The 24,473-nt window shown below is 34.7% G+C and overlaps 1 protein-coding gene across 4 annotated transcripts in view; it reads right to left on the minus strand.

Annotated features, from left to right (window-relative positions):
• Nucleotides 1-3,434: 3,434 nt before the first annotated feature.
• lmo3 (LIM domain only 3) overlaps nt 3,435-24,473 on the minus strand; it is a 54,812-nt gene continuing 33,773 nt past the window's right edge. For all 4 annotated transcript variants that reach the window (XM_051108559.1, XM_051108558.1, XM_051108556.1 and 1 more), the window contains exons 3-4: nt 17,283-17,408; nt 3,435-4,919 (exon numbers count right to left, since the gene is read on the minus strand). In XM_051108559.1, the coding sequence (XP_050964516.1) occupies nt 4,814-4,919; nt 17,283-17,408 (232 nt within the window). In that variant the 3' untranslated portion in view covers nt 3,435-4,813. The remainder of the gene's footprint in view (nt 4,920-17,282; nt 17,409-24,473) is intronic.

The raw sequence follows: 24,473 nt of genomic DNA on the forward strand, positions 1-24,473 counted from the left end.
GTTTGTTTTTGTTTAAATTTCAAGATTAAACTACATCTGATAGTTGAAATTTATTTATTTATTTATTTGTTTGCTTGTTTGATTGTTTGTTTGTTTTTGTTTGTTTGTTTATTTAAATTTCAACAATTGAAATATTTTATAAAATGTAAATAAAATCTTACATTAAATTGTATTTATTTATTCTGAAGATCTGATCTAACAATTAAAATGTAATTAAACATTGTATTAATACTGTATTGTAATTTTTTATTTTTAATTAATAAATGGTATTTATTCATCTGAATATTTTATTTATTTTTGTATATATATTTTTTTAATCAAATTTTAAGTCCGACTTTTATTCATTTATTAATTATCTTATTTCAAGACCTGATCCAAATCAACTTAACAATTGAAATCTGTGGATTGGATTAAAATTAATTAATTAATTTGTTTATTTATTTATTTATAAGACCTAAATCAAACTACTGAATTTGAAATCTTTTATAAAATGTAAATAAAATATTAAATACAATTTCATTTATGTATTGTTTTTGAATTTCAAAACCTGACCCAAACTACATCTAACAGCCTAAAATGATTACTTTTTTATTTAAATAAATTTTGAATTGATTATTTTATTTATTTAGTTAGTTATATGAGAATGTGCCATGCAAGTAGTGCCGTACAAAGCGTGCTCAAAATATGTGCGAACAGACTCATTTGTTGCTCACCCTTTACTTTATATATTGTAGCCAACTATGTGATAGTCATCAACAGGTGATATGGTATTTTTCAAAACTGTATTGTGCATGATTGCACTGTGCTGTATATTGTGTAAATGTATATTCAAATGACCACAGTGTTACCGCTAACAGTATGGTTTCATTATATCTTCCTTCAAACCCTTCAACATATGAGACAATTACGGTAAATTAGCGAAGTAGATCCCCCCGGTTCCCTTCGACTGGATTGTTATCTAGCGAGTTTTCAGAGCCGTCTCTGCTTTTTATGGAAGGACTTAACAGCTTGAGTCTAATCAAAGACATTTTTTCCCTCTGTGTTTCAGGCTAAAGAAATTCAATTAGTTTAATTGGTCTGCTTATTATAGGCTGTAATGTGATGTGAGTGCCGCTGTTGTCAAACTTCACAGGCTACTTTAAACAGCCTCCTTAATTAGATGGAGAACTTTAATCTCACTGTTTCAATTGTACAGTCAAGAGGATCTTCAAGCAATATTCTGGCTTTGCTTGCAAAGCAAACTACAAAAGCTTTTAAATAGCTCAAGTGTGGGCCTTACTTGTACGTTTCTATAGGTTTATAGACAGACAGTATTGCAAGGTTTCTGATCAAATGTTTATTTTATTTTATTTTATTGCTGAGCAGCCACAGAGTGATATGAGATGTACATTTGTGGTAGTATTCCAAATGCATTATATTGCCTAAATAAACGGCTACACGGTCAAATGCTTTGTTTTGGGGTTTTAATCACCAAGGTCCAGGTTAAGTTTGACCGGGTGACCACCTTTATACCTCACTGAATTTGTTTTAGCTAAAGCCGAGTAGGTTGCTGTTAAACACGCAGCTGTTTTTAGCTGGACTGGTGGATCCATTTCTTTCCCTCTTGCCCTTTTTTGCTTTCCCCAGACTAAAGGGGTGGAAATTTTTGAGGGGCAGTGACAACAAAATGGATGACAAAATGACAAATTGCACTTATGATCAATCACAGAACCGGAAGTGCAGCATGGTCTGGTGGATAGGCTAATGGAGTGGAGACCTGAAGGTTCACCACTGGCTGCTCGGCATCTACAGTTGTGCCCTTGAGCGAGGCACTTAACCCAAATTGCTTCAGTAAACACTCCGTCTTAGAAATGACAGTGTATGCAAACCGGCCCATCAGCTTTCTTCACACACAAAAGAGGAAAAAAAAAGAGACTGAGAGATCTATCCTCTAAATGCCATTTTCCATAAATGTTTGCATACACTACCAGTCAAAAGTTTTTGAACAGTAAGATTTGTAATGTTTTTTTGAAAGAAGTCTCTTCTGCTCACCAAGCCTGCATTTATTTAATCCAAGGTAGAGCAAAAACAATTTTAGAAATATTTTTACTATTCAAAATAACTATTTTCTATTGAAATATATTTTAAAATGTAATTTATTCCTGTGATTTCAAAGCTAAATTTTAGCATCATTACACCAGTCACATGATCCATCAGAAATCATTCTAATATTCTGATGCTCAAAAAACATTTATTATTATTATTATTATTATTATTATTATTATTATTACTATGTTGAAAACGGCCAAGTAGATTTTTTTTTTTTTTTCTGGTTTCTTTGATGTATAGAAAGTTCAGAAGAACAGCATTTATCTTAAATGGAAATCTTTTGTAACATTTATAAACATCTTTATCACTACTTTTGATCAATTACTTTTGATTAAAAAATAAATAAATTATATTGACTCTAAGCTTTTGAATGGTATAGTGTATAATGTTACCAAAGCACTTTTATTTCAAATAAATGCTGATCTTTGGGTCTTTCTATTTATCAAAGAATCCTGAAAGAAAATGTACTCAACTGTTTTAAATATTGATGATAATAATAATCAGCAAATCAGCATAGTAGAATGATTTCTGAAGGATCATGTGACACTGAAGACAGGAGTAATGATGCTGAAAATTCAGCTTTGAAATCACAGGAATATATTATGTTTTACAATATATTCAAATAGAAAGCAATTACTTTAAATAGTATAAGTATTTCAAAATTTGACACTTTTTGCTGCACTTTGGATCAAAAAAATTCAAAGACCTCTTTAAAAAACATTTAAAAATCTTACTGTTCAAAAACTTTTGACTGGCAGTGTACAGTACCATGACTTTTTTTTTTTTTTTTAGTTGCATAAATCCCATGTTTCGTACTGTGAGAGAACTATTAAATATGTTTTAATCAGCGATTATCTAATTATCTAACCTGAATGTTAGACTGGCATGAAAATCGGCTAGATTTAAATGCATGTTTCTACTTAGAATGGGGATTTTAACCAGTTCCACCTCAGTTATCTTGATCATCTTGACTTTATCCTAAAAATAAAAACAATTGAAAACAGTAAGATCATTTGGACCCATTTCAGAAGCTCAAGATTTTTTATTTTATTTTATTTTATTTTATTTTATTTTATTTTTTTATTTTTTTATTTTATTTTATTTTATTTTATTTTATTTTATTTTATTTTAGGAGGGAAAAATTCCACAGAAAATAAACGGAAAATAACATGGCATCCTGATGTTGGCAGTCAACATTTTTGGAGGCTTCCAAATACCTCTTTTCTCTGACCACTTATTGAAGAAAAAAAGTATTTCATGTTCTGTTTTGTACCCTGTTTATAGCAGGTGCCAAATGCTTTTTGTGAAAAAACAAAGAGGACACAAAGAAAGCCACCACACAGTGCTAACACAATAAAACTGTATTACATTTGTGCTTAAAATGATTACAGTACAGTATGTACACGTCCTAAAAATAAACATCTCATGCTGAATAACACATAAAAAGAAAATCCATATACAATAGCAAGCAAAAAGGAATATTTTTCTTAAATATGTACAACCACCATATACAAATTAAGTTTGTCCTCATATTTTCTCTAGGCTATGTCCTCGGTTTCCAAAGGTTGTCATAGCCCATAAAAGGATTATCAACATAGTAGGCTACAGTAGTGATTTGCTCGCGTGTCGCCTTGAGTCGATAGTAAACAAAACCCGGTAAAGGCAAATCCTCCAACCAGGTATTCACGTGCTCCAGTAATGCCTACAGTTTATGCGACCTGATTGTGTTTAAACAGGATTGAGCAGATCAACATGGGCCGCACAAAAAAAGAAAAAAACGTCTGAAGGAGATGCTTGGCGACTGGCGGTGATTCAGTTCAGGTATAAACATGTCAGGAACAAAGCCTTGAGTTACGCGCAATGACGAAAAGCCTATTAAATAAATACAGTGAAGAAAGTAACAAACCCTTCGGTTTACATACGTGCCAAACCCAAATGTTCAAAGAATTCGCATTTGACAGCTAGATCTTAAACAGGGTGAAATAAATGTTTCAAAACATCACTACTGAAATCACACCACTTGTCAAAATCGAAGCTCAAAGATCTGTTAGCAAGCTAACACCATGTCCTAACCAGTTTTGCAAAGCTGTCCTAAACAGCCAAGGCATTTCGACTCTGTCTGAGGCATTGTGCTGGGTAGCTCCGCCCACTGTGAAATCTCATTGGTTCCTGTAACTGTACATTAAACATCAAACATCATCTGATTGGCTGAACAGCTGAAAACGCAATTAAGACACAAACGCAAAATAGTTCGAAATAGAAAGGACAATGAGGAAACCCATTCAACCTGAGATCTTATGTTGACATGGCTCCTTTTCTTCTCACACTCTAAATACTGAATTTTTAATTTTTTTTTACTATGCGCTCTTCACCCTGTAAAGCAAGTGAAATGGAATTGCGATTTGGACTTGGGGGTTGTACATTTGTGTGTTTAAGTTCACAAAAGTCGGCCATCGAGATGTCTCGTCTTCATAAGGCCGTCAGGCAGCGTCATTAAAAGCGAACCACGGTCTTGGTCCGTCTTGGAACGTTCTTCCACTTAGCAAAAACGTCTCTATGGCTAATTTGTACAGTACACTGTCCCTTATTTGGGCTCTTCGTATATACAAAGTAATGGGGACAGGGGCTGGAGAGGACGCTAGTGCTTTTTGTGTCTGATTGCATGTCCCCTTCGGGTCCTCTCGCAGCTCGTTCCCCTCCTGCGAGCGTCGGGGTCGCGGGGTGGTCAGCGGACCTGCGGCGCGTAGCCCTCCTTCATCAGCCCTTCCTCGTAGTCTGTCTGGCAGAGGATCATGTTGTTCTTCAGGAAGAACTTGTCTCCGACGCAGAACCTGCAGAAAGAGAAACATGGCGTTTACGTAACTCGAGAGGGACGCAGAAGGACTCATTACTAGCAAAACTTGCCGGCTCTCCCCACAGAGCCGCATCCCGCCCCCTCAAATATTAGCGTGCGTTATCCTGCGGACACTCTGGAAAGAGTATTTCCAGAGTGCACCTAGCATCTTCTCCACCTGCAGCTGTTTCATAAATATACCCCACAGACGGAGCGCAGCCTGACGGGCCGCTGTCTCACTTGACCTTTTGGAAAGAAGATTATGTTGGTCAGGCAGAAGAGAGAGACAAAGGAGGCGGCGGAGAGGGAACGAGAGCGAGAGCGAGCGCTCTGTGTGTTTAGCCGTCCTGAGGGCCGCTTATCTTGCTCGCAGCGAGAGTTCGACAAGGTCGGAGCGCCAGCGAGCGCTCGTGTCTACCGGCCAGCGTTCCCTACCGAACCCTCCCGCCTGTGGACGAGGAGAAAGACAATGTGTTTGAGTGTCTGCAGGTGCCGTTTTAACAATTACAAGTTTGTGGGAATGCAATGTTAAGCAAGCGTTAAAGGGAATAGTTTGGGTTCATCCAAAGTTAAAGGGATAGTTCAGCCAAGAATGAAAACTCTGTCAGTGATTATTCACCCTCATGTCGTTCCAAACCAAATCGTTCATCTTCGGAACACAAATTAAGGTATTTTTGATCAAATCCGAGAGCTTTCTTACCCTGCATAGATGCAACGTATGAGGCCCAGGTAGTAAGGACATTGTTAAAATAGTCCATGTGACAGTGGTTCAACCGTAATTTTATTACGTTACAAGAGCACTTTTTGTACGCAAAGAAAACAAAAAATTCTTCTGTTCTGTGTCAGTCTTTGAGGCATGTTGCATGGTCAAAAATCTCTCAGATTTCATTAAAAAATCTTAATATGCAGTCTGAAGATGATGGTCTTACGGATTTGCAACGACATGAGGGTGACTAATTAATGACAGAATTTGAATTTTTGGGTTTCATAGCTTGCATAAATCCTGTCCCTTTCTTGTAATCGACTGCAAGCTTGCATTCAAATATGCTTTCATCCTATCAAAACCAGTGGAAATAAAATAAAGCGTAACCGGCACATTGGAAGTAAAATTGGTAACACTTTATTTTGAAAAAAAACCCCAGCAACTTAAAGTGTTTGTGCTGCCTTAAAATTTTAAGTTTACTCAACTCAAATATCCACGTTTTCACGTAGTACAACTTAAAATTTTAAGTTTAGTCAACATGAAATCTTAAGGCAGCATGAACACTTATTTTAAGTTGAAAAAACTTTTTTTTTTTACTGTGTACCAGTCGTTAGAGTATTACTAGACTGTCTGCGCTTTATTTTAATGGCCCGCCAACAGACATTCTACTGACTATAAATAACTTTGCAAGTACGTCAACTTATTCTGCTGACCCTAACCCTAATCTAACAGTCTGCTAATGCAATAATTAGAGTTAGTTGACATGTAATTGCGAATTCATAAGAGTTAGTTGATATGCACTTAACTAGAATGTCTAAAGTAGACTATTTAAATGTAACCTAAGAGGATTTAAAAGCAGGAATATGCACCTAATTATATCAAAACACATTAATTCTCCCATTTGACCTGTAATGATGTTAATCATTTTTAATGTTGTTTTAGGGTTTTAGGCTGTACATTGTCATGGCAACAAAGTTCTAAATTGGATCTTTACACAAAAGGTTAGCGAGTGATTTTTTTTTTAACTAAAAACACCACATTGTTGAGATCTTATTAAACCAGCGAGTATTTAACATTTATGGATTAGCCCCTGTGCTTCACTATAACCCAAATTTTTGCTTTTTAAGAAGGACATTCATGTTTGTGGTCATTAAAGTGCTGTGGATCGAACAGACATTATTCAAAAGGAGTCGAATAAGATCTGAGATCCGTCATTGTTGAATATAATAAGCGAGCATGCTTTGTAAACGGCTTCCTCGCTCCCTCCCTCGCAAACACACGCACGCACGCACTCGGGAAAAGTTTTTTTTTATTCGTTATACACGGCAATGTCAAGCGGGAAGGCGCAGCCATTAGTTTGGCCCAAGTATCAACAAGTAATATCCATTAATCGCGCTTGTTGACACGGTGATTAACACAAAGCAGAGGTGTGCTTAATGTAATGGTGTCATTCACTCCAATAAAAACGTCCTGTTTAAATGACACATTCTTGCCAGGAATCCATTAGTGTCTGTCTTCTCTGACATCCTGGCCCTCTCCACCTCCTCTTCTGAGCACCTCCATCTCGCCGGTTCGTTCTCTCGCTTTCTCGGCTAATAGGATCTCTCTGTGTTTATTTACAGCCTGTGTTTTCTGTTCCCTCTTAGCCTCGTCGCCGCCCCGTTTCGCAGCGCCAAATTGTTTCTGCTTGGTGAAATGTCAACAGCGTTTGTGACATCTGTGTGCCAATTATGACGAGGATATTGCAGTCAGCCCATCAGAGGTAGCGGTAATAAATGCCCTTGCGCTGCCCTCCGTTTTTCAGCTCGTTCAGTCATTACCGATCGCCACATGTTTCCGAGCACCTACATTACCCTTAGCTTGATGCGTCCCCCTCGCCCTCCCCTTTCAATCTCTCATCCCAGATGAGTTCAACTTCAGATTGCTTTAATTGCTTTTTAGTATTTCCCATCAAGTGCAGGGGAAAAAAGTAAATGCATTTGCTATAGTGTTTGCTCAGGTATGACCGTAAATTTGGGGCTTTTTGTGTTTTTTCTAAGGCTGCCATTTTTACACGTTAATTGAGTGTGATTAATTATAAAGAAAATAATGTGATAAAAAATGAACGCAGTTAATCATGCCCCTGACCCATATGTAAATTACATTTACAAAATACTAAATACTATCTGAGCACTGTGAGTAATTATTTTAAATACAGAATTTTTTGTTACCAAATTTGTTAATAGCAGTTAATGCATTTATGTATTCAGCTCACAATGAAAGACTTTTACAGTATTTATTTTGGTTTGACAAAAGTAAATGAACATGAATAACAATGGCATACTTAGAAATTAATATTAGCCTAGATTAATAAATGCTGTAAATATAGTTGTAAGTTCATGATACCAAATGCATTAAATAATGTTAGGAAATGTAACCTTATTATTTCCATCTGAACAATTTAAGAACTACCACCTTGATTTGCAATATTTCTGTCCTTTTTTTTTTTTTTTTTTTTTTTTTTTTGTAGGTTTGTAGTGAACTGACTATATGCAACTTGCCTTGCCAAACCAATTAAAGGATTAAATAAATAAATAAATAAATGGCACTTAAATGTCTGTTAAATGTTTTTGGATGGCAATAATGATTTTCATAAATTAATCATTTATAAGAATTCAAAAACATTAGTTAAACATAATAATTCATGTATAAATTCTGAATAAATTTGCATTATTTCTGTCCTTTTTTTCTGTTAAGTCTGTAGTCAGATATGCAACTTGCTTTGTCGAACGAATTAAACGATTAAAAAAATAAACATAATGTTGTATAAATGACTCTTAAATATCTGTTAAATGTTTTCAACTGCCAAAATAATCATTTTCATAAATTAATAATTTATAATTATTTGAAACCTTACTTAAATATAATAATTTATGAATAAATTATGAATAAATTTGCATTATTTCTGTCCTTTTCTTTTTGGTAAGTTTGTAGTCAGCTGACTGTCACTTGCCTTGCCAAACTAATTAAATTATTAAAAAAAAAAAATAAAAAAAAGTGTAAATGGATCTTAATAATAATAATTTTCATAAATTAAAATTAAATTTGAATGAATAAATTTGCATCAAATTTTTTTTTCTTTATTAATTTTAATCTTATTTTTTTTTAAATAAACAAAAAATTGTGTAAATGGCTCTTAAATGTCTGTTAAATGTTTTCAGCTGCCACAATAATGATTTTCAGAAATTAATAATAATTTATAATAATTTAAAAACATTACTTATAATAATGTATGAATAAATTTGCATTATTTCTGTTTTTTTTTTTTTTTTTTTTGGTAAGTTTGTAGTCAGTTGACTATATGCAACTTGCCTTACTAAACTAATTAAACAATAAAAAATATGATTTTTATTTTTTATTTTAAAAATTAATAATTTATAATAATTTTAAAACATTACTTAAATATAATTTGTGATTATTAAATGAATAAAAAGTGTAAATGGCTCTTAAATATGTCTATTAAATGTTTTTTGTTGCCACAATAATGATTTTCATAATTTCATCTTTTATAATAATTCAAAAATATAATTTAAATTTCATAATTTATGAATAATTGAGCATTATTTCTATTCTTTTTTTGGTAAGTTTGTAGTCAGCTGACTATATGCAACTTTCCTTGACAAACTAATTAAATGATTAAAAAAAAACAAAAAACAAGAAATTGTATAACTGGCTCCTAAATATGTGTATTTTTTGGCTTCCACAATAATGATTTTCATATATTAATCATTTATAATAATTTAAATACATTACTTAATGAATGAATAAATTAGAACTGTCAACACTGAGAAATTAAAAACAGTATTATTAAAAGAAATTAAATTTAAGTCTTTCAATTTTCTTAACTTCTAAGCAAAACATTTATAGATATATGCAATTAAACACAATTTAATCTGCTGAATTAATCAGCATATCCTTCTAATTAAATTGATTAGATTTTTAATTGATTGACAGCTCTATATTTTTAATTAACAGTGGCTTTACATTACATTCTAGTCTTTAGCTTATATTCCCGTTCTTTCATTTCCACACCGTTGCCTCTCTCTGCCTTTCTCCTTTTCCTCAGGTGTGACAGTAATGATGAATATGTCTATTGAGACCCATCTTGTTAAAGAAAAGATGGCTTCCAAGGCAGTGGACTTAATGATGTATGGCTTCGTCAGCTATTTGCCTCTGAGGTCTGTGTTAACTAGAGTAGTAACATTCCTCTTCTGTGAAATAACATGCTGGAGCTGAGTGGAGGAGAGAGAACTTGAAAGAGTGAGGGAAAAGAGAGAGGAAATGAATCACGGAGGGAGGTCTATAGACGGAGAGAAAGAAAAGGGAACGTCATCGGATGTGAACGAGACATTATCCGACAGAATAGAGTGGATCTGCCGCAGTGTCTGCAATGCAACCGCATGGTTTCTTCTAACGAATGACGACCAGAACTGAGGTTCGCAGACGTCTCTCTGTTGTCTGCGGTGTAGTTTAGTTACCGCTGTCCCTAAGCACGTGCAGCCCAATTTGGCTCTGGCTTTCCAGACTTTCCGACAAGGACGGTGACCCGTACCGGTGACCTCCCCGCCCTGCCACCTAGGCCTCGGCCCTCTCCGGATCTCCCGTGGGGCCTCAGAGCGCCGTGGCCCGGCCTCATCACCGGGAACTGGGACTCTTGAGGTTGGCTGATGAGGCCTGAGCGGACGACAGGCTCATCGATTAGCTGTCCCTTCAGGGCTGATCTGTGGCTAACGGCCGGCTGGAGTCTCAAAACCACACAAACACACTGCGCTCACGCTCACTGCCGCGGCTGTCGCCCCGGTCCCTGTTAACCAAGCTGAGGATATAACCTCAAGCCAGGTGAGCAGATCATATCCAACCCATGAATAATCACACCGGATTAAGTCTGGCTGCGCAGAATGATGGGATACTTTATGAACGACACAGATCATGTCTGATGTCTTAAAAGTCTGTAACGTACTGTTCAGTGTTCAGCCAGTGGTTAGCAGTTATTGTTAAATAAAACTATTAAAAAACATTTGTGACCCTGGACCACAAAACCAGGCTTAGGTCGCACGGATATATTTGTAGCAATAGCCAAAAATACATTGGATGGGTGAAAATTATCGAATTATTATTATTATTATTTTATTTATTCTTTTTTTTAATGCCAAAAATCATTAAGATCATGTTCCATGAAGATATTTTATAAATTTCCTACTATAAATATATCTGATTGGTAATACGCATTGCTAGGAACGTCATTTAGGCGACTTTAAAGGCGATTTTCTTAATATTAAATTAGATTCCTAAATATTAAAAATGTATTTAGGAAGTTTTAAGAAGTACCACTTAATTTTTGCATTATTTTTAATATTTTTATTTCTATATCTATCTATCTATCTATATCTTTATTTATTTATTTATTTAGACTATATGCAACTTGCCTTGCTAAACTAATAAAATAATAAAAAAATAACTAAATAAATAACCAAAAAAAAAAAAAAAAAAAAATGTAAATGGCTTAAATGTCTGTTAAATGTTTTTTTAGCTGCCACAATAATGATTTGCATGAATTAATCATTTATAATAATTTAAAAATATTACTTAAATATAATAATTTATGAATTAATTAGTATCATTTGCATTATATATGTCCTTCCCTTTTTTTTGGTAAGTTCATGCAACTTGCCTTGTAAAACTAATTAAATGATTAAAAAAAAAAAAAAAAAGTGTAAATATATAAAAACTTAAACTTAATTGAAAATGAGAAATATATAAAGTAAGTTGAAGTTCTAAGGTTAAACAAAACAAACAAACAATTAATGAAAGCTAAATAGAAATATATATATAAAAAAAAAGAAAATGTGAAACAAAAAATACTAAAAGTGAAAATAAAAAAAAAATAAAAGCTTAATAGTTTTATAAAAATCTTCAATTTTCAATAAATCCTATAATAGTACATAAGTAATACTAAAATAACATGACATGAAATGTCCCTAATCTGTTTTAGGCAGAACTTGGTCATTTTTTTTGCCGAAAAATTGTCATTTTTGACAAACAAACAAACAAAAAAAAAAAAAAAACACAGGTTGCTATATAATAGGTGAATGTGATTTTGATTAATCTCAGTGAATCCTTAGTCCATTCTCCAAAACGATTTATTCACTGATTCGTTTAAGGGCTCTTTCTATAGGTTATGTTGTTACAGCAAGTGGCGACAAATGTCTCTTTGTGCGTTTTGAACGAGTCGACACATTCACTCGAATGAATCATTAATAAGCAATCAAAACTATGTTAATGAAACTATGAACAATGATAGCAATATACTGTCATTCTCCTTTCATCTTCAGTGACTCTTTGAGTCTCGTTCAGACTCAAAATATTGACTTTAGTAAAAACTGGCATATAGATTCAATTGGTCCATCAAATGAGTCATTCACAATCAAATGCTTGAAATTTTGAATAAAGTCATTACTTTTGTTTCCTTTGCACACAAAAAGTTTTCTCATAGTTTCATAACATTAAGGTTGAACCCCTAATGTCACATGGACTGTTTTAACAATGTCCTTACTACCTTTCTGGGCCTTGAAAGTGTCCGTTGCATTGCTGTCTATGCAGGCTCAAAAAGCTCTCAGATTTCATCTAAAATATCTTAATTTGTGCTCTGAAGATGAACAAAGGTCTTATGGGTTTGGAAAGACATGAGCATGAGCAATTAACGACACAATTTTCATTTTTGCGTGAGCTGTCCCTTTAAAGCAGGAAAAGCCAAACGGCCACACACTCCAATAGTGAGAGATGTGAACGAAAAGTCATTCATCTAAGAAGAGTGACTCGTTTACTTAAAAGATTCATTACTATATGTGGAAGTTTCTCGTTTTCATATACGTGAGCCAGACACAGTTCAGCACTCTCTTTGTGGAAATCAAGCTAATCACGGGCGGTATTTAATGGTGCTTTTGTGTGGCCTGACTAATGAAACGACTCTGTAGGAGATGATGGCCTTGCTGATGTGTGTGGGGAAAAGGAGGGGTGGCCCAGCTGTATTAAAAGCTTGATTGTAATAATTTAAGCATCAAACGGTAATGTCGGGACATTACTGACCCTCGTGGAGAAGCATAATTATACGGCGTGACCTCTACCGACCCGATAGCCTGCTCTCAGCATCAGAATGCCTGTCCCACGTCACTGACGGCGAGGAGAGCGTTTTGTAAGATGGATTAGATGGCTCTTTTAAAGGCCACGGCCTCCTTAATATTGTTTGAAGAGGGGAAATGAGAAGGGAGAAAGCAGGGTGGGATGTATATGAAAGCAGATAAAAGGGAAACGCTAAATTCAATACAGTGGAGGTAAAAACACATCCCTTATTTAGAGAAAGGAGGCGGGTCTTATTCTAGAGAGCATTTGATTGGGCAAAAATCTTTTAGTGCAGGATGAGTCATCAATGTTTTTGATGTTATTGAAGTATATTAGCATACAGACTGTCTGTCTTTTTGATTTCAGGAGGTCCTTCAACTATGAAACTTTGTAATTTTACTCCTGATTTATGTATCATTCTCATTCAAGGCCTAAGTGCACAGAACAAAACAAATGGGAAAAATGAAATCAGGCCCAATTGGCTAGTCAAAACAATAATGCGCAATGTATTTCTCCTTCCATCAAAAGCTCTTGAGACGGTCTTGCTGTTTGTGTTGATGTTTATCAAAGAGCATCACTGGACTGAGGCTGTACTCGGGTAATGCAGCGAGCTGTCACAATGACAGACGCGTCATGAAAAGCCCCGCCGTCCTTTTCTCTTTTGGAGGAGTCCATCAAAATTTGCGAGGCTTTCTCGAAAGGCACTGACAGAACAACAAAGTGTCTGAGACGTGTCGGGTGGCGGGTGTCTGTGGAGATAATGTCTCGTCAGCTTGTTGACAAATGAATTTTCTCTTGGTCAAATGGGGGGGGTATTTGCATATCAGTCTGTTGATGCGGTGCTCTCGTGTAGCGTTTAGACCATAGGAGATCCAATGCAGGAAGTTCCTTATGATTGTGTGGATTCACCTTTGGAGTTTAGTTAGGATAAGACTGGTTTAACGTGAGATATCATGAAAATGTGCTATAATCAGGTCCCCAGTGCAGACCCAGAAATTTTAAAAAAGAACAACCTAGTAAATTAGTTTTGGTAAGCCTTTGTCTGCAAGCATGTAAAAAAACGAGCTGCTCAGATTTAAGAAAGGGGATCTTCTTATAATTTTACCACCCCTTAACCTGCACATTTTCACCCACGGTGCCACCATTGCGATATATCAGTTCTAACGCCATGGCAAAAGTTCAAACAAAGCATGCTAACTGTTCTGTCATTGACTGTACAGACGAGCACAGAAAACTATTTAGAGTCCCAGCCTCAGAGGAGACGAGAGCAGTGGATTTATTGATTTATTTACTATATATTACGCTGCTGCTACACAGATCTAATATAAACAATGCTATTTCTCAGCTGTATACCTTCACAGACTGTGCTTGTAACTCCTGTGTATTTTTAACATAAACTCGTGTGCATTTGACAGTTTAAGCGCAATAAGACATGAAAGAGAAGTTTAGTTTAGACACTTTCTGTGCTTGTGCTTCGGATGTGTGCACTCAGAAAACTGTATATCAGAAGTTTAAACTGATAGTTTAAAATGCATGATTTTAGTGCAACAAACATGACAATCAAAACCAAACAAGCGCTTTTTAGCAGTATCTGAGGTATGAGCTGTTATTCTAGAAAAAGGGGCGGGGAGCAGCAGCTCATTTGCGTTTAAGAGACATGCACGAAAACAGCATGTTTCTGGTTTCACTCAAAATGGGGATTTTCAAAAATTATCTGTGAGGTTTTTTGAGCTAAACTGCACAGACACATTCTGGGGACACCTGAGACTTGTATTACATCTTGTAAAAAGGAACATAATAGGTCTCATTTAAGTGGTTTGTATTGTACAGTCGGCCAAACAGCTGCATATATGAATTTCAATGCATTAGAAAGCAAATTGGTTAATTAAATTGATTACTTGATTAGAAATTAAAGCAGAATTGAACAAATTATGACATTTTTTGCAATTACTTTTAACCATCTTGTTCCAAGGTGTGTGGGAAATCAGTTTTTCTCAAGATGTTTGAGGTAAGAAATCTATAATGCTCACCAAATCTTAATACTGTTGCTACATGGATGATCCACAGCTGGGTTTTTTTGTTTTGGTTTTGTTTGGTGATAGTTGTTCATGAGTCCCTTGTTTGCCTTGAACAGTTAAACTGCCCACTGTTTTTCAGAAAATTCCTTCAGGTCCCACAAGCAGGTTTTTCAGCTTTGGTTCAAACACTCACTGATGCTCCAGAAGGAAAAACAATGCATTAAGGGGTGAAAACTTTTGAACAGAATGAAGATGTGTGCATTTTTCTTACTTTGCCTAAATGTCATATTTTTTTAAATTTAGTACTGCCCTTCAGAAGCTACAGAAGATAATTACATGTTTCCCAGAAGACAAAATAAGTTAAATTTACTCCAATCTTCAAATTCCAAAAGTTTTCACCCCCCGGCTCTTAATGCGTTGTGTTTCCTTCTGGAGCATCAGTGAGCATTTGAACCATCTGTAATAGTTGCATATGAGTCCCTCAGTTGTCCTCAGTGTGAAAAAGATGGATCTCAAAATCATAGAGTCATTGTTGGAAAGGGTTCAAATACACAAAAAAGCTGAAAAACCAAAGAATTTGTGGCACCTGAAAGATTTTTCTGAAGAACAGTGGGCGTATGTAAACTATTGAACGGGGTCATTTTTATAAATTCAACTATTATTTTCTCTTGTGGACTATATGTAAACATATTTTATGTGAAATATCATCTTCAGGTCAGTACTAAATAAAAAATAACATGCGTTTTGTATGATCCCTCTTATTTTGATAAAATAATTAACATTTTGCAGATTCTGCAAGGTGTATGTAAACTTCTAGTTTCAGCTGTATTTCTATTTATTGAAATAAAATGTAATTTATTCCTGTGATGGCAAAGCTGAATTTTCAGCAGTCACAGGATCCTTCAGAAATCATTATATTATGTTGATTTGGTGCTCAAGAAACATTTTGTATGATCAATGTTTAAAACAGGTGCGTTGCTTCATATTTTTATGGAAACCATGCTACATCTTTTCAGGATGAATAGAAAATTAAAAAGATTTTTTTGAAATAAAAATCTTTTGTAGCAATATAAATGTCTTTACCGTCACTATTAATCAATTTAATGCGTCCTTGCAGAATATAAGTATTTATTTCTTTCAAAAAATCTTCATGACCCTAAACTTTAAACTTAATAAGCTAGATCTCATTTTATATTTTTAATACATTTTTAAGCACAAATACTTTTTAGGACAGCTGAATGTGAGTTTGCTCCGAAGGACACCTATGTACATCCATCTCTCTGCCAAAACATCCAAAAATGTCAATAAACTGACAGGAAATTCGAGCTTCAGTCTGAGATATGGGCAATTAGCACCGTCTCCGTGCTATAAATCTTGTGGCGAACACCAGTGAAATTGTGATGGGCGAATGAAAGATGCATAGAGGCCTCGTCAGAGCGTGTAAAGCAGACTGACGCCGATTTTATTAAACAGTTGATCGGCTGGCCTAATGTAAAAAGAAAGATTTGCCTGCCTCTAAATGGGCTGTAATGCCGCGCCGGCGGGTGGACCTGTCTGTGGCTCTGCTGATGAAGATTAGCTGACTTCTTAGATTAGGTAAGCGTGGTTCGTGCAGTCAAGTGAAGTGGCAAGACAATAACCCGGTGTTAATTGAGCGTAACCGGATCCTGCAATCTGCCCCTCTCATGTGTACTGCTCTCTGGCACCTGTGTTTGTATGAAGCAGGTATCTAATGAACAGCCTGTGCATGAGGTTTCTTCTTTATTTGGCCATGTTCAAAGACAAATGGCCTCTTCTTTTTAAAGTGAATGAGGACAAATAACACTATTTGCCCGAAGTAATGAAGAAAACTGCAGGCCACAGAATATTCAAGTGTTAAATTGCCATTTTTGATGGTGAACCACAGAAATAAGCAATTAATTTTGACACACTGCATATGAAAGTGTGCATTAAATGACTGTTACACAAATAGGCTTGTAGTTCTGAGGCTGTTGGTAAGAATCACTAGAAATTCCAAATGGTGGTGGTTCAATACTTGAATATAATTCAAAGGTTGCTGGTTCAAACCCCTGAAGGGCAATTCATGTGCTGGAGAGTTATCCCCTATATCACTGTTTTGCCCTTGAGCAATGTACTTCTTGCTCCAGGGAGACTGTACTTGTAGTAAACACACTGATGTAATTTGGATAAGAAAACATCTGCCCGAACCGTCTTTCGGTGGTAGGGTGGTGGGCTTTATTCCGAAGGTCATTTTTCAAACCCCAGAAGGTTTGATTCATGAACCGGAGAGTTGCTGGGATTCCCTATCGCCATTTTGCCCTTGAGCGAGACACGATAGAGGGGTTAAGCGGGACCGTCCTTGTACTAAATGTACTGTAAGATGTCTTGGATTCGAGACAGCCTTTAAGTTTTAAGAGGCTCGGCACATCTGCCTGGAGATACATGTTTAAGTGCTTCAAATGCTGAATGTGATTTGACTAACCTCTGGTTACACAGCTGGCAGGCGAAGCAGTCCAGGTGATAGACGTTCTCCTTGGCTCTCATGACCATCTCGAAGGCTGGGATGAGTTTACTGCAAGCCGCACAGTTCCCTGTCACACCGAACAACCTGACGGATTGAAAAAGATGTGTAGTTTTAGAGTCAGAACCACTGGATCAAACATTGTAGAGTTTGTTCAGAGTTCATGAACAAATGACTCTTATGAATCAGTTCTTTATAGTGAATCAAAGCTATACAGAACAACCAGTGTAGTATAACTCACAACTGACTTTTATAAACCGGTTCTTTTAGGAGAATCAAAAACATATGAAGCAACCAGTCTTGTCTGATTCAAAAACAAATGACTCTTAGGTTCTTTCTAGTGAATCAAAGATATAAAGAGCAACCTGCGTAGTACAGTTCACACTTGACTCTTATGAACCCTGTTTTTTTTTTTTTTCTCAGTAGATCAAAAACATACAACGCCACTGGTGTGATCTGATTCACAAACAGTGTCTTTTATGAACTGGTTCTTTCTTGTGAATCAAAGACATACAGAGCAACCAATGTAGTTGGATTCACAAACGAATGACTCCTATGAACTGTTTCATTTTAGTGAGTTATAAACAGTGCAGTCCAGGTCCGAAACAAATCACTCTTTTGAACCAGTTCTTTTAGTGAATCAAAAACAAAAATAACCAGTGCAGTCTGATTTACAAACAAATGACTCTTATGAAAGGTTATTTCTAGTGAATCAAAGACATAACAGATTCACAAACAAATGACTCCTAAAAACTGGTTGTTTTTAGTGAATCAGAAACTTTGTAGTCCTGTTCACAAACAAATGACTGTTTTGAACCAGTTCTTTCTAGTGAATCAAAAAGATTAAAATAACCAGTGTAGTCTGATTCAAATACAAATGACTCTTATAAACATTATTGCTCGTGAATCAAAGACATACAGAGCAACCGGTGTAGTTGGATTCACAGACTCCTATGAACTGGTTCTTTTTAGTGAATTGTGTGGTCCAGTTCACAAACAAATAAATATTCTGAACCGGTTCTTTCTAGCGATTCAAAGACATGGTACTGATCAAAAAGTGTAGTCCAGTTCACAAACAAATGACTATGAACCAGTTATTTTAGTGAATTAAAAACACTGTAGTCCAGTTCACAAACAAATGACTCTTTTGAACTGGCTCTTTCTAGTGAAGCAAAGACATACTTATCACAAACAATGACTATGAACTTTTTTTTTTTTAGTGAATCAAAAACAGTGTAGTGCAGTTCAGAAACAAATGACTCTCTTGAAGTGGTTCTTTCTAGTAAATCAAAGACTCACCGATCGACCAGTGTAGTCCAACTCACAAACAAATGACTTTAGTAAACTAGTTAAAAACATAAAAATAACTAGTGTAGTCCCGTTCACAAGTAAACTACTCTTATAAAATAGTTTTTTTAGTGAATTAAAAAACTTAAAAATAACCACTGTAATCTGAATGACTCTTACGAATGTGCCTTTTAATCAATCATTTCAGTTCACAATCAAATGACTCTTTTGAACCAGTTATATTTTATGAATCAAAGACATGCTGTTCAAAAAGTGTAGTCCAGTTCACAAACAAATGGCTATGAACTACTACTTTTTAGTGAATCAAAAACTGTGTAGTCAAGTTCACAATCAAATGACTCTTTTGAACTGGTTCTTCTTAGTGAATCAAAGACCTACTGATCAAAATGTGTAGTCCAGTTCATGAACAAATGTCTCTTTTGAACCAGTTCTTTTAGTGAATCAAAAACGGCGTAGTCAAGTTTACAAACAAATGACTCTTTTGAACCAGTTCTGAATCAAATACATACTGATCAAACAGTGCAGTCCAGTTCAAAAACAAATGACTTTTATGAACTAGTTCCTTTTAGTATACCAAAAACATAAAAGATAACTAGTGTAGTCTGATTCATGAACAAATGAATCTGTATTTTAATGAATCATCTTTTTTCATATACCATTAGAAGGTTCCCTGAGAAAACTTTATTTCATATGAACACAAAACAAACTATACAGCCAAAAAAATATATCCAACTGAACGAAATGAATCAAACTGAACCAAGATCTTGTTAACAGAACCAAAAAAAAAACAAAAAAAAGAACCAATATTAAGGTTTAATTTGATGTTGAAAAAGACAAAATTGGACAAAAACACATAAGTGGAGTGCGATGTGACCATCATAGAGATGTCCGGGCCGGGTGAGGTTAGCGCCACAGAGCCGCTCTGCCCAGGGACGAGCCTATTATTTTCCAGGCCGCTCGCGGGACATTACGGAGAGGATTCATTAGGGATTCATGGCTGTTACTCCAGCGCGACCTAGACCGAGCAAAGGGGGGAAGGGGGAAAAGAAATATCTGATAACGAAATCATATAACAAAATAACCTATTAGGCGGACTTCTTCGGGCACTTTTAGCCGTTGTTGTTAAAATGATAAAACTGTATGCCACTCTCCGGCTCTGTAAGAGATCGCAATCTGATAAATGATCTCGGAGCCTGGGATATGCAGGGTTGTTTATTAACCTTCAGAAACTATGTTTCCCACAGGCAAATAAAAAAGAGCCAAGCAGATAGATTGTACTCTCATGAATACCTACAAAATTAAGGGCTACTGTCAGCACACCTTGAGACGATGAAGGATATCTCCAATAGCTTTCCAGGTATGAGGAGAAAAAGAACGAGAGCTCGTCCTGTGGATCGGTGCCGATTTAATTAAAGGAATTATGCCTTTTTCTTTGAGCTGTCTAAATATAGACACGTCCGCGATATCACGTCTCCACTATTTTCAGCAAAAGTCCATAGCCAGAAGGCCTCAGCATGAAAGAGATGAAATGATGAGGCATGTTTTTCGCATATTGCAATTATATATATATATATATCAAAGATCTAAATGCAAATATAAAAAGGATGATAGATTCACAGCTCGATAACTCTGTTATATAAGGAAAATGATTATGGCGTTAATGCATTAATGCATGTTCTGAAAAGAAACGACGCATTAATGCACGCGCTGGATTTCAGTTGATGAATGATAGATGATATCCATATGAAAAAATGATGCTTGAAGGTCTTTTTGTCATCAGGTTGAATCAAACTAGTATTGGGTTTGCCACTCTAGCGAGCTGCGAGCTCGAAACGTCTCGTCTCGTGCAAATTTAAAGTAACCAATACCTTTCCTGGAATTGGACAGTCATGCCTTTTTGCTTTGAGCATTTGAGGACAGAGGTCTGTGCTTTGCAAATACACAACGCGTTGAGTGAAGACGACTGCTCTCACCTGAGAATCCGGCCGTGTATTACACACGCTGCACGGAGAAATCAATAGATGTTTTTATTTAAAGAACACACTGTATTTTTTTTCTATGGAATGGATTGTGATCCATCAGAAGCTAGATATAAGTGGAGTATCTCGATGTACAATGATGCTCTTTGGGGAATTTGTTTTCACAGCTTCATTTTGACTGCTGATTTGAGCTATTCCCTTGTTTCAGAACTGACAGATTTACTCTTGGCTCTTATTTTCACACAGAACATTAATATACTCCTTTATTTTTGTGCTTCGAGTTGAGTTAGATCGTGCGAAAAGGGAGAGTCTTGAGAATTGATTGAAATGGTTTTGCAAGCCAGCATATTTGCGTATCTAAACTCGTCTTTGATGTATAAACATTGTACGTCTTGCTTTAAACACTACATTAAAAATGTTTCAGCTTTATTAATAGCTTTTGTGTCACAGTGTTGATTAGCAAAGAAAATAAATTTAAGTCATCCTTCAATTATAGATTTGAATATAAGTCAAAATGTGCAGCTTTACATGTTTATAAAATACTTTATTGAGTTTTGTAAAAATTGTATACTTTATGTGGATAAACTTAATGTACACTGAATGCATGTATATGTGTGTATGGATTTAAGATTTTTCTTTTTTTTTTCCTGAAAAGACGTCTTTTAATTAAAAATATAATAGAAATCAGTAATATTGTAAAAAATTACAATTTAAAACAACTATTTTCTACTTTAATAATTTTTTATTATATTAAATAACATTTTATTTTATTTTATTTCATTTCATTTTATTTTATTTTATTTTATTTTATTTTATTTTATTTTATTTTATTTTATTTTTGTTTTATTTTATGAATTTTCCGCAGCCATTACTCCAGTTTTCAGAAATCACTGTAATATTCCAATTTGGTCCTCAAAAACAGCATTTATTTGTAAAATTATTATTAGATAATTATTATTGTAATATTAATATTTTGTAATATATTTTAATATATAAAACAAACATTTAATTTAATTTAATTTAATTTAATTTAATTTCAGCACCCATTACTCCGGCATTTATTTGTAGAATTATTTGTGATTGAAAAAATCTAAAAATAAATGATACAAAAATAGTAAAAGCAGTAATATTGTGAAATATTACAAATTAAAACAATTATTTTATTTTATTTTATTTTATTTTATTTTATTTTATTTTATTTTATTTTATTTTATTTTTTTATTTTTTCAGCAGCCATTACTCCAGTTTTCAGAAATCATTTTAATATTCCGGTTTGGTGCCATAAAAAAAACAAAAACAAAATAAAAACAAAAAAAGCAGTATTTTTTTTGTAGAATTATTTATAGATGACATTTATTTATGATTGAAAAATAAAGATAAAAATAAATGATAAAAAAGTAAAAGCAGTAATATTGTGAAATATTACGATTTAAAACAACACATTTCTATTTTAATAAATTTTTGATGTATTTTAATATTTCAAACAAATATTCAATATTTTATTTTATTATTTTTAATTATTTTATTTAAAGCTAAAAAATAAATGACAAATTATTAGATTATTATTATTAATATTATTTTGAAATTATTATTAATAGAAACAGCATTTATTTGTTGAATTATTTGTTAAAAAAAAAAAAAAAAAAAGATTATATTATAATGTTACATAATGTATATACATAATAGATTATAATATAATATAATATCATATATACATAATGTCTTTACTGTCAGTTTTGATAAATTTAAAGCATCCTTTCTGAATAATAATAATAATAAAAAAAATCTTACATACCCCAAGACAGAGATTATAAAGGCCCACTGCAGCTAAAAGTAGGGAACTGTGCCACAAGCACCCAACGTCCCTCCGTACAGGAGACTCCGAGAGCTCTGTTTCTCAGCCCAACAGGAAAAGGGGAGGGGCGGCAAGACGGATGAAGCCCTACCTGCCACTTGTCTTTCACCGGTCTGCCAGTTTGATGCCGCAGACGCTAATGGCTCTCAAGGGAGGCGGCAAATTAAGCGTGCTTGGCTTGTAATGAATTCGGAGGTGCATGCTCTCTAAATGCAGCCTGCAAGAGAAAGACCTGAGAGTCCAGAGACAAATGCAGACGTTGAAGAAAACGTACCAAATGTACTCAGTCTAGTTTTCAGTCAACGCTCAGTGGCTGTGTAATATTTGTAGAGTATTATAGAGGAAATCAAACTCCCTTGGACATAAAGGCTGACAAAATAGCATGTATATTTTAGAAGGCCGAAGAGGCAGCGTGAAATTAAAATTCATGGCGGCTCGGATTCATAAGTTAAAAGAGAATGCGCAATCAGTACCACCTGATTGGACACAAAAGGTGTTGGAGGTGCACAGCGGCTTTTCACAGTTGAATGGCACCTATTTGATGAGAGGAAAACAGACACCAATTAAATTATTCCACAAGGCTTTATCCTAGTGGTCGCACAAGCGAGGCTCAAGCGTGCAGCTTTACTGTAATCATGAGACAGTGCCCCAATGGAAAATGCATGAGCGATGTCACCTCAATATTCTCATCCAGCTCCACAAAATCCTTGTAAATTACTCCCTATCAAACGAGACCCCTCTGGGACTCTAATATGCAAGTGATTCAAATAAGACAAAGAAATAAGATGCTCTGTTATGATCCAAACGGTGTCATTTCGGGACCCTTTACACTCGGGGTTTTCAACCAGTGGTTCATGGAAAAGATAATTGAAATTTCTAACTATTAACTAACTTCTAATTCTCAAAGTAATGATCCAGTGAAGTAATCAGGGTTCGGCACCATTCGCAACGGAATTAAGAATGTCTCTTAGATTTTAAAATTTGAATTAAAGTAGCAAATATGATGCAACATTCCAATTAGAGTTTAAATGTTTGAATTAAACGTTACAGTTTTTAAAGGTCTTACTACACTGTAATTATACAGAGTAATAACACTGTGGTTAACAACATGTACTTACTATAAAGTTATGATTAGGATTGGGGTGTATAATTCACTGTTCTTACTATAGTACACTACCAGTCAAAAGTTTTTGGACAGTAAGCCTGAATTTATTTGATCCAAAGTATAGCAGAAACCATAAAATTGAGAAATATTTGTATTTAAAATAACTGATTTCTATTTGAATATATTTTAAAATGTAATTTATTCCTGTGATTTCAAAACTGAATTTTTAGCAGTCACATAATCCTTCAGAAATCATTCTAATATTCTGATTTGCTGCTCGAAAGACATTTTTATTGTTATCATTGTTGAAAACAGCTGAGTAGAATTTTTTCAGTTTTTTTTGATGAATAAAAAGTTCAGAAGAACAGCATTTATGTGAAATAGAAATCTTTTGTAACATTATAAATGTCTTTATCATAGGTTTTGATCAATTTAAAGCATCCTTGCTAAATAAAAGTATTAATTTCTATCATTTCTTCCCCCCCCCTTCTATCATTTCTGTTCACAAACTTTTGACCGGTAGTGTACGTACACGTGTAACAAGGACACTGTAAAATAGTGTTCCTGAATTTTGAACTCTTTTGAAAAGCTTTGGAGACAGATGCATTTAAGTTTAATACATTAACTTTGTGGGCCGGTGTGGAGGACCAATTCATTTCCCAGAATACATTGCAATTTAGTTACAATTCAGTTCTATTTCCTGTCATTCCAATGCTCTTAATTTTAAGCAGAGCCTGTGTTCTGTACAACCTTGGTAGATAATGTTTTAAATTAAATGTTTAATGGAGAAAATATAGCTTTTTTTATTTTCGGCTTTCTAGCTGAGAGTCCAGGTAGGGGGTCCTGGGGCCTGTAAAGGTAGAAAAAAAAATAATAATGTGATTTTTCGAGCAAAAACGTTTATC

This window comes from Labeo rohita, chromosome 4, assembly GCF_022985175.1.
Source record: "Labeo rohita strain BAU-BD-2019 chromosome 4, IGBB_LRoh.1.0, whole genome shotgun sequence".
NCBI lineage: Eukaryota > Metazoa > Chordata > Actinopteri > Cypriniformes > Cyprinidae > Labeo > Labeo rohita.